The sequence below is a fragment of the Desmodus rotundus genome, chromosome 9, assembly GCF_022682495.2.
Source record: "Desmodus rotundus isolate HL8 chromosome 9, HLdesRot8A.1, whole genome shotgun sequence".
Taxonomy (NCBI): domain Eukaryota; kingdom Metazoa; phylum Chordata; class Mammalia; order Chiroptera; family Phyllostomidae; genus Desmodus; species Desmodus rotundus.
Genome location: NC_071395.1, coordinates 37,991,848 through 38,003,057, shown reverse-complemented (window position 1 = coordinate 38,003,057; position 11,210 = coordinate 37,991,848). Strand labels below are relative to the sequence as shown.

The window sequence follows — 11,210 nt, the reverse complement described above, 5'->3', positions numbered from 1 at the left end:
GACAGTAAAGCAAAATTAGAGTTAAAGGCAGATGTCTAGGTAAACATGTTGAAACATAAGCTAGTGAATGAAGAAGTTCACTTTCAAAGAGCCAAATGTTCTGCATTTCTGAGGAAGCTCAATCCGCCGCTCGTCCTGGTGAGTGTTTCCGCACTGCCCTTTGCTGCCACAGCCTAAGTGGGTGTGCATTTTTCACTGTTAATCTATCGCTAAAAGATTTGAATTAGGAGACTGAAAGAAAGCATTTCGTATCCATAGTTTAATTTTTTTTTCTTTTATTGATTCTAGAGAGAGGGGAAGGGAAGGAGACAGAGAGGGAGAGAAACATCCATCTGAGAGAGAAACATCAATCAGCTGCCTCTTGAATGCACCTCCTAGGGACCAGGTCCGCAACCCAGGCAGGTGCTCTGATCTGGAATCCAACCGGCGACCCTTTGCTTTGCAGGACAATGCTCAACCAACCAAGCCATGCCGGATCGGGCGCTGTGTATTTTTTTTTTCAAATCCATCCATGAAGAAGGAGCCAAGTGTCCGTTTCCTGGGAGGGGAGTGTTCTCATGGAGGCCCTGTAAGGCCAAATCGGTCCACTTTCACCGTGTTTTTACCGTGCGCAATGCGCGCCCACGTTTTCGTGCGCATTATACACGGGATTATTATACCCATGTATAATGTGCATTCTTATTTTTCCCTCAAAAGTTTGGGCAAAAAAGCGCACATCATACACGGCAAAATAGGCTGTTTCTCGTTCTTTAACAGGTCCTGCGGGGCCGCCGTTGTCCCGTCCGGGTTCAGGAAGCTCACTCAGCAGTATCGCAAGGCGCTCGCAAGGCAGCCTGTCTTCTCCACAAGTACCATCAGTCAAGCCCAAGGCCTCTCTCTGTACCTCACTATTCGCCTAAAGCTTTGATCTCGTCAAGTTGGCACCCAACCCAGCGCTGCACCCGCTACGGCCGGAACCCAGACGAATCCATTTTTTGTAGAAAAATCTAGCTTGTGTGGCTGTTAGGAGTGTGGGAGACACTTTTCTTTATTGAACAGAGTGGTGGGGATTTGCCAAAGGTCACACAGCAGTCAGTGCAGAGCTGGCTTGAATGGGATGGGGGGACCCGCCTCTCCCGACACTGGGGGCTTCTCAGATGGTCCTGCAGAAGGGGAAGTGGTTCTCCAGGAAATGAAAGCCACAGAGGAAAGAGCCCTGGTTGGGTTTCTCCCTAAACAGTCTTTGCTGGGAGCCCCTGCCCTCCCCAAGTGTGGGGGACGTGAAACATCTTGCCCCCTCCAGTCTCCTTAGACTACCCTCTACTGCTCACCAGGAGTGACCTTCAGGACCTAAACTGTCTTTTCCACCTGCCCCCACCCTGCTCTCAGCCCTGGAACTGTGCACTTCTGGGCCCCACCTCCTAGTCTTTATGCAGCCTGTTTCTTCCTCCTGAAATGCTGTTTCTACCTTTGAGGGAGTGTGAGGCTGGTCCAGGGAAGTGATGTAGAAGGGGGTTCCCTACCCCGTACCCGGACGGGCCTGTGGTCTAGCTGTCACATGGGCATTTCCGGTTTGCTGCCAGTGGCAGGTCCTGGGAGGCCAGGTGGTGCAGCTATCAGGAGTCTGTCTCCAAGGCCCCCTGCCCTGCGGTCACTCCTGTCCTGAAGGTAGGAGGCTCCTGGAGGGGTGCTGGGGCAGGGGGAGAGCAGAAGCAGCAACGTTTCTAGGTCAGGGTGACTTGGAATGTGTGTGGGGCAGGGCTGGGGGTGGGGCTGCTGTTGGCTCACGGAGGAGGAGATCTCGGGGTGCGGGTCCTTACACATTGTGGCTGGCCCCCAGCTTTCACCCAGATGGCTTCCCCTCACGGCTGGGTATTCTATTCACACCACCAAATCATAGGGTCCTCCCCACCACCCTGAAATGTTGATGGGCAACATTCCTGTCTTGCAGATGAAGAAAGGAGCCCAGAGAGGGCAAGGAGCGCCCCCAGGGCTGCAGAGCAGGATCCAGGCTGGGCAAGAGGCCCAAGGTGCGTGAAGGCTCTGCTTTCACCTGGGCTGTGCGCACTTACCCAGCGCTATCACCTGCTCACGAAGACACCCCGCGAGTGCCCGCTCACACATGCCCCCCACTCAGCAGCATGAGCAGCCCCAAGCTACCCCCAAGACACCCCACTAACCCGTGGACTCCAGCCCTCACCTGGCTGACTCAGCCTACATACAGCAACCTTGGTGAGCCACCAAGGGGGGCCCGGGCTGGGGGGCCGCAGGTTGCCAGACCCCTCTGAGGTGGCCAGAGCAAAAGGATGGAGTCTCTCTTACCATTCAAGGAATTCTCTGCCTAATGACGGTTTAACCCAATTTTATTAGCTTTTTTTACTACCTCTATTTTTTTTAAAAAAGTGCTAGGCTCACCGGCTTGTAAAAAAAATGAGGAAACTGGAGTTCAGAGAGGTGCAGTGAGTTGCCAGGAGCCACACAGGAAAGTGAGGGTGTGGGGTCACCGAGTGCTGGTCTGGGTGTTTCTCGGCCACTGACTGTCACCACTGACTGTTTCCTCACAGGGTACAGAGCAGCTGGGTGTCAGTATTATTTCTATTTCGGACATGGGGACATGGGGCTGAGGGGCAGAGCCACGTGTCCACGGCCCCATACTCTGCGGGTCCTCACCCTCTCTTCCTCCCTCCCTCTACAGGTGAGGTCTGTGCCTGACTTCCAAGGCCTGCTGCTCTTGGTCACCTGAGCCCTTCCTCCTCAACTGACCCACAGCCCCTGCCCCCACCCCTGCCCAAGAAGACCCTGACCAGGGCCCGGTCCCTGCCCACCCACAGGGCTGCCAGCCCCAGCCTACTCCAGCAGGGCAGGCTTGAAGGCCTCTTCTGGGGTTGCGCAGCTTGGATGAGAGTCAGGCAGGCAATGACAAGCCTGGGCCAGCCGGTCCCCCTGCAGAGCTGCCCTTCTGCTCATTGGACACTGAGCTGGGCCTGTCCTTCCACAACCTGCAACACCTGCAGGTCCTGCATGCTGCACCGGAAGCCCGGCTCCTGGAGGGCCACTGGGCCCCTGCCACCAGGCCACAGCTTCTACCTCCTGGACAGTTCAGCCTCTGTGGAGAGCAGGGATACCCTCTACTACTGCCTGGTGCGGGTGGCCTGGCATGTCCTGGTCGCCAAGCTGAGCCCCACCACTGTCCCTCCTCCTGGAAGGGCTTCCCAACCTTCTGTCTTAGGCATAACCCCCACCTGCACTCTGGGCTTAATTGCTTATTTTGCAAGTGATATGAATTAGCACAGTCAGACCTTGGAACTGTGTTTCTCCATCACCTGGGAGTCTTGTTAAAACTCCCTCCCCAAGGCCCTCATGGCCCAGGAACCTGCATTTTAACTCACTCTCCAGTATGTTCTGGCTTGAAAGCCACTGAGTTCACCAGCCACAGCCAGCTGACAGCCACCACTTTAAATAATAATAACAATTGCCCTGGCTGGTGTGGCTCAGTGGATGGAGCACTGGCCTGCAAATCGAAATGTCGTGTGTTTGATTCCCAGTCAGAGCACATGTCCGGGTTATGGGCCAGGTCTCCAGTGGGGGGCGTGCAAGAGGCAACAGATCGATGTATCTCTCACACATGGATGTTTCTCTCCCTCTCTCCCTCCCTTCCCCTCTCCTAAAAGTAAATGAGTAAAATCTTTTTTAAAAAAGCAAACAATAAATGTATAAATAAGTGGAACAACAAATCAATGTTTCTCTCTCTCCTTGAAATCAGTGAATAAATTTTTTTTTTTAAAGATTCCAGTTAGCCCTGACTGGCGTGGCTCAGTGGGTTGAGTGCCGGTCTGCAAAGTGAAAGGTCGCCCATCAGCGCACATGCCTGGGTTGGGGTCCAGGTCCCTAGCGGGGGTTGTGTGGGAGTCAGCTGATGGACGTCTCCCTCTCTTTCTCCCTCCCTCCCCTCTCTGTAAAAATAAATAGATAAGATCTTTTTAAAAAAAAAGGTTCCTGTTAATAGGCTATTATCACGAAGCATCAGGCACATCACCATGTTAGGTGAGCCTCATCGACTGGCGGAATGTGTTGTATGGGCCCATCTTGCAGACTTAATTGTGGAGGGAGTAAGTTGGTGCTGATTTTGAGTTCTTCAGTGGACAGCTCGATGCTGGCTCCATCTCAGAGGCCTCTGGGGACTTTATTTTTTAATATAGTCCCCCCCACCCTGCAGAGCATACCACAACACCTGTACTTTTTAAACACCCCGCCCAGATGATTCTAATGTAGTCCCCAAACCTGATGCTCTCTTGACCTTCTAGAAAGAGCTTTCTTGTCCAGTTCTGCAGCTGCTGGCCATGCCTGACTTCTGCGCATGTGAAATGGGGCTGATCCCGGCTGAGGTATGCGCTGATGTCACGGATACACCTGGTCTTGAAGGCTTAGCGTCAAACAATGATCATGTAAGACATCTCAATATTTTTCACTGATGCCCTCTTGCATGATACCATTTTGGATATGTTGGGTTAAATAAAGTGTGTTACAACCATTGCTTTCACCTGTTTCTTTTCACTTTTTTAAAAATGTGGCTACTAGGAAATTTTAAGTGATACCACGGCCTGTGACGTATCTCTACTAGAGAGCCCAGCCCTGACGCTTTTGTCCAATGGTAAGAAACCGCACCTTTGGTAACTGGAGAGTTTAGTCTCGACATGATATCCTCTCCGGTGTAATTTTTCTTAAAATCATCTTGGCGACTAACAACCAAATTAACATTTAACCCCTGCTTCTGGAAGCATGTAGTTTGCCTCCCCATCAACTCCCTCAAAGCCAGAGTAGGAGCAGGTTGGGGTAAGCAGGAAGGCTTCAAGGTCAAGAGCTGTGCTAGTTTAGGGGGGCTCCTCAGTCAGGCCCTAATGACCCCCTCTGCTCCACAGGTGCTCAAGCCTGGAGCCAAGGAGCCCCATGTTGGGCTCTGGAACTTCAGGCCTCGCTGCTGAGGAGCACTCTAACCTCCAGGGGCTGTGTGGTCTGGTGCTGGAGGGTGCAGCTGAACGTGGCCCTGGAGCACCTGGAGGCCTGGGGAGCATTCCTGGAGGAGCTGTGCCCAAAGAGCCTGGCAGAGTCATAGGACCATTCAGCCTCCAGGGCCTTGTGCCTGCTGCCTTCAAACTTTGGCCTTGTCTGCTCACGGCCGACAGAACCCCTGAGCGCCCATGAACCGCAGCTGGGCTGCCTGCTCAACTTGCTTCCCGGCCCTGTGCCCTTGGCCACGCCTTGGCTCCTGACAGCCCAGCTGGCCCGTGTGCAGGCAGTGCTCTGGGGACCTGGACCTCCCTGGGCCGCATCCTGATGCTGCTGTGGGACTGACCCTACCAGAGAGACGTGTCTGTTCCAGGGCCTCTAAAAGAGGCAGGCACTCCTTCCACAGCTAGGACTGCTGGGGTGTCTCGGCAATAGGTAGACGCCCCCTTCCAGAAAAGGCCAGACGGCTAGTGGAGTGCAGAGGTGTGGACATCCTTCCTCCAATCCCTGCTCCCTTCCTTTGTTGTGGACTTAGGCCCAAGGTCTCCCCAAGAAGGCAGGTGGCCCCCTTCCAGGGCTGGAGGTTAATTGCCAGTTAGCTGAAGTTTTCTGAGGCCAGGGCCACCCACCCCTCTTCCAGGTGTGGACACCTGTCAGTATATGTGGAACCCCTCACCCCACCTTCCAGTAGAAGCCAGGGCGCCCTTCCGGTGTCGGGATCTGATGGTTACTGTCCCCACAAGAGCAGAGAGCGTGGACACCCCTTCCAGGGCCAGCAGGGGAGGCGTTCCCAGCCCTGGAGCAGCCCTTGGTACTGAGCATGGCCAGTGACCCCTTCAGCGTGAACGTCCTTGTCAAGAGCTGCTTGGGGTCTCCAAGGGGGTGGGAGGCCCACCGAGCACTGCTCACTGCAGGGGAGTCTGAACTCATCTCCCGAAGGTCCCCACGCCCTGCCACCTTGCCCAAACTCTCTCCACCCACTGTGGTCTCCTTGCTGTTCCTATGACATTAAATTCTGTCCAGTCACCCAGCCTTTGTATGGGCTGTTCCCATCCTATCTCTTCTAACTAAAGTTGCCCCTCCCGGGACCGCTGGAGCTCTTCACCCTGCACTCCTCTTCCTCTACCCCCAAGGCACTCACCACCACCTGGAAGTGTTTCCTCATCTGTTACCTATCATTTGTCCCCCTCGCCCACCAGGCTGAGTTCCCTAAGGGGTCAGGTTTAACACACAATAGGCGCTTATTAATAGCTCGGGATGATAAAACTGGTATGCAGGATTCATCAGGGGACCTGAAGGAGTGAACTGGGTCTCAGTTCATTCCTCTGAAAACTGGACACAGAAACCCTGAGGGGTCCCCCTGCCCTCCCCCTCCCCTACCGTGGTGATTCTGAGGGGAAACTTTCTAACCCCCAGATATGACCAGGTCTGTCTCCAGCTCAAATTTTATCTCCCATGACTCCTTCATGCCCTCAGAATACAGCGGAGCTCCTACAAAAGCTTCGTAAGCTCTGGCCAATCCCCTGCCACATTGCCGTTCTGGGAGGTACTGTCTGGCTTCCAGGCCCTGCCATTTCCATTGGAAACACCATTCCTCTCCACCTCTGCTTCAGACTCCTAATCATCCTTCAGTGCCTAAACCCAATGCCCTCTGTACCCTTGTCCTACCCATAGACTGAGTGCGTCCAGCTCTGTCCCAAGCCTTTGAAAACTGGCTCCATCATTACTTACGTAATATCCCATTCCCCCCTCAAATATACTCAAGTACGCCCTGGCACCTTTCCTCCACTGTAAAGATGTCCCCTTTACAGCCTATTTCCCAGCTAAGGCCTGGATGACTATCTTGTGGCGATGCTCCCAGATGCAGCCAGCAGGTGGCGCTAGTCAGGACCTTCTTGTGACCTCGGCCTCTCTATTCACCCCAGCCCCCAACTGCAAGACCAGTCTCCCCGGAGTCCTCCTATCCCAGCATGGCATTGCAAGACCTGCCCCAGGAGGAACTGAGGTGCAGTCTGCACATTTCCACTGGGAGTGGGGGGAAGGTGGCACGTTCAGACACATCCACACTGCCCTAGGAAAATCCAGTGGGCCCCAAAGTTTCCAGCATAGGTGAGGCCATTCAGGGTGGGGAAGCCAGCCAGCCTCCAGCCTTGGCCACTCAGGGAAGAGCATGGGGCAGGGGACCCAGAAGCCCAAGATGTAGGTGAGGCGAGGCAGGGTGGCAACCAGAGCTGCCTTGGGTCTGCCCCGACAGCAGGAAGGTGATTTAGAGGTAGCGAGGTGGAGCCCCAGGACTCTGAAACCTCACAGCCACGGGTCTGAGCCACCCAGCATGTCCCACAGAACCTGGTTATGGCCAGAGGGGAGACATAAGTCCTAGTCCTTCACTCCAGGAATGTTCTTCCTGTCAGAGGGTGTCACTCAGCTCACCACTTACCTGCAAACCACCCCAGCCCACTCTGGCCCCCAGGTACAGCCAACTGCCAGCCTCCAAGCCAAGTTAACACCACTGAGCCCACACAGGTCTAGATGTAATCACTTTTATTCGATTTTTGAAAGCAATAGAAGGGTGGATTAATACCTATCTTTCCAAGTTAAGACCTAAAACTGTTTCCAAAACTTCAAATAAGAAACTCCTGCTCGAAGTACAAGGATAATCTGTTATCACCTTAACCCAGCGATAAAAAAGTAAAATATAAACTTTTATTTAGAATTAAAGCAAATACTTCAGTATCACAAACACAATATTAAACTTCAAGAAGTATACCGCTAATTTAGAGTGAGCGTTTATTTGCACAATTACAACATGCGGACAAACCCGGAAGAAGGGAACAAGCCTGGCATATGCACCCCAGCGCAGCAGGTGGTCACACCACTCGCACAAAGCGAGACACAAAAAGGGGCTGTGGTCTGTGATGATCTGTCAGTGGTGGCAAAGGTGAAGGGCGCAGGCGGCACAGCTGCTACTCATCCTCATCAGAAGACTCTCTCTCAAACGTGTATGCCATGAAGCAAGCGTCGGGTCTCTTGGGGACAAGGGGATGCCCCGGTCTCACAATCTCAAAGCCCATAAAGCTGAAGGTACGGAGCAGAGCGGCTGTGGGGGGAAGACTGCATGTGAGCCTGCTGGCCTCCGGAAGGCTGCAGCAGCAATGGGGAGGGGCAGGACAGACTGAGGATACCCAGCACGGAGGGTGTGGCAGGGTCCTATTAACAGCATGGTCAAGCACCAAGATTTGACAAGTGGGCCCCAGAGCTTCACCCTAGGGCCAGAGGAGCGGGTGCCCTCACCCCTCATCCCTGCACCAGCAACTGACAATGGGTCACCTACCTCTGTCATCACGGTTCTTGTGGAAGCAAATGAAGACATGGTCAACATGCAGCTGCTCCTCAGCAAACTCAAGAACAACCGCAAAGCTGAATGAAGTACAACCCATCAGGGTCTGCCCGCCCTCCTGCACTTCTTCAGAAGGCCCAGCCCAGACTTCCCACTTTTCTCAGGGGTCTGATTTACGGGGGAGCACCACTCTTCCGTTCTAGACCTGGGGACACTGGGGCTGGGTCACCCTGAGCACTGGGAGAGGTTAAGCAGCATCCCTGACCCCACCCCCTCAATGCCAGAAGCACCCTAGTTGTGACAACCACAGATGTCCCCAGATATAGGCCAGTGTACCCTGGGGAAGAATTTCCTGAGAATTGCTAGTCCACTACTCAAAAGGGGAACCCTCACCCCCAAAATGGCCAGCCCTCACCTGTCTTTGCTCCCCTCTGGCAGAGCGCCGCCTGGGATCTCAATGTAGAGGCAGCTGCTGCTCAACACCACTCTCCAGTTAATGTGTTTGGCATCTGTGAGCCTGGTCTGGACGTTGAGAATTTTCGTCTTGTTATTAGACGTTAGTTCCTCTGTTACATTCAGCCTATTATCCTGTGCAAGAAGAGCGCCAAGTCCGCACCTTAGAAACCAACCCTCACAGGCTAGGGATCTTCCTCCTCCATACCAATTTGGAAAACCCAGAAAAGCCCCAATCAGCCAGTCACCCGGCCCCTGCAGTGATGTCACCTGTATGCAGAGCCTCTGAGACCTGAGGGGAAGTGACCCATGGTACATTAAGAGCTTTGGCTGCAGCTTGCACTTACGTGACCCCTAAACCTTAATTTATGAAAATTCAATAAAATCATAGATAGAATTCCTGGTACACAGCAGGGTCCAAGAAATCTCCACTGCTGAGGCAGATGCTGCAGTTCTGGCCAACAGGTCAGGAAAGCCCCCCCACCCCGCCCTCCCCAGGTCCAGGAAGCCCTATGACCCAGATACTTACAGAGTAAAATAAATTAGCTGAAAGATTGTGATCCCTCTGACTATTCCCTCGCCCACCTGGGATCTTCAGGGGTGGGTGAGGGACATCAGGAGCACCACTGAGGCCCTGGACCCAGGTTACTACAGCAGTTGAGAGAGACCCTGGAACTGGAAGAAAACAGGTTGGTTAGGGGCACTGGCTTTTCCTGACAGGGCCCTGTGCTTCAGCCACACCAAGCTGAAGTCCAAGCCAGAATGGTACCCACCTGGGACCCTGCTCTCCCCATCCCAAATCTGATGCTTATACCAGTCAAGGGGTCAAAATCAAGAGCAAACTATTAAACCAGCTCAAAAGCTCCAACCACCCCCGCCCCAGACAATCAGAAACAAGGGGTTACTTAAATGGGCCTTCGTGGGCGTTGCTTCATTAACCAGCCCAAAATTCCACTTAGTGAGTCTTTTGTCCTTGAATTACCTTAAAACAAACATAAAGCCTCACCAACCCAGTCCTACCTCCTGTCAAGTTTTACTTCCCACTTGTAACTCAGACCACTTCAGCTTCCCCCTTTCCGTTTTGCAGTCTGTAGCAAAGATCGGAAATTGTAGTGCGTTAAGAAGCCAGCAACCTTCTGTTGCCGGCCCCCACCAGGCAGGGTGTGCTGCGGCGCGAGGCCCTCAAAGGTGCCCCTCCCGCACCACCCGCCCGCCGGACTCCGATTGCGTCATCTCAGCAAAGCAGCCCTGCGCCCCCGGGGAGATTTTCACAATCGCGCAGCCGGAGCGCCAGCAGCCATTTGCTGCGCAGTGTAAACAAGTCCCAAAGTCGCCTCCATTTTGCACGACTCTCACCTGGGGCGCCCCCAAGCCCCAGCCCCTGTGCACTGCGGGTAAGGATCCCTTCCCACGAGGCTAATGGAAACGTGAAAGATAGTGGTGGCGGAGGGATTGTCTAAGATCTTTCCAACTGTAACTAGCTCACTTCATATCGGACCCCTGCGCCCCGGAAGCGGACACAACCACGTTCAACCAAAACTTCCCTAACAAGACGGGGCGGCAAGAAGGGCAGGGGTCACAGGCGTACGAGGAGCAGATCAGCAGCCACCCAAAGAAAAGCCCCGGAAGCCGTCTACGTGGCGCAGCCACGCTCCTCCCGTCCTCCGGGGCCTTGGGCACCCAAACCCACGCATTTTGGGGCTAAAAATGGGGGTCACGACGGCGGCCGTAACGGGGCGCCGGGAGAAGTCCCCGCTTGATTGAACTTCCCCACCGGCGGAGCGCTACGATCCTAGCGGTCAACGTTTTAATAGGCCGCGCCCGCAAAGTGCAGAATCATGGGTCCCCCGGGCCCGACTCGGCCTCAGGCCAACCCGCCTCCCAAGTCCTCCCCCCGATCCCTCGGCCCTCCCCCGAAACCGACTCCAGATCCCCGCTGTCTCCCAAACCCAACCAGGTGCCCTGCGTCCCCCGATAGTCTGCCAGGCCCGAGACCCCGGACTAGTCCCGCTGCCCACTCCGCCCCCACCCTACACAGGACCCGACCCGCCCCCCCCCCCGCGCGATTATGGCCTCGACAAAGGGGCGGATCTCGCGCTCCCCGGACTTCCGTAGCGCTGTGCGGCCGCCCCCGCGGGCCTGCGCGGCGCCGCTTCTGGAAGCTTCGGGCAGGGGCGGGGCGCTCACTTCTCACTGCTGCGTCCGCCGCGGCTGTGCAGGCTGAGGAGCGGCATGGTGCGGATAGCGTGGATGGTGGCGCTGGGTTTATTTCCCTCCTTCTCTCTGGCGAAGCAGTGGCTGTTGAGGATCCGCTGCAGGGAGGATTTCACCATCCGGCCGCTGGGGTCCGAAACCAGGAAAACCTCCGCTGCGCCTCTCCGGGCCGCCGCCGCTGCTCGCCGTTCGCAAAATGGCGCCTCCGCCGCCACCCGCT

The 11,210-nt window shown here is 54.9% G+C and overlaps 1 protein-coding gene and 1 non-coding gene across 2 annotated transcripts; one reads left to right on the top strand and one right to left on the bottom strand.

Moving 5' to 3' along the window:
• Window positions 1-3,696, top strand: LOC112312274 (uncharacterized). The gene is made up of 5 exons (XR_008425154.2): window positions 1-138; window positions 289-398; window positions 757-1,647; window positions 1,931-2,211; window positions 2,675-3,696. It is a non-coding gene; the product is annotated as an uncharacterized protein (transcript).
• Window positions 3,697-7,512: 3,816 nt separating this feature from the next.
• On the bottom strand, window positions 7,513-11,210 carry OAZ1 (ornithine decarboxylase antizyme 1). The gene is given in 6 exon segments (XM_024569131.4): window positions 7,513-8,083; window positions 8,318-8,403; window positions 8,739-8,911; window positions 9,306-9,392; window positions 9,394-9,451; window positions 10,964-11,210. Coding segments are annotated over 6 exon segments (684 nt in total). The 5' UTR covers window positions 11,110-11,210; the 3' UTR covers window positions 7,513-7,949.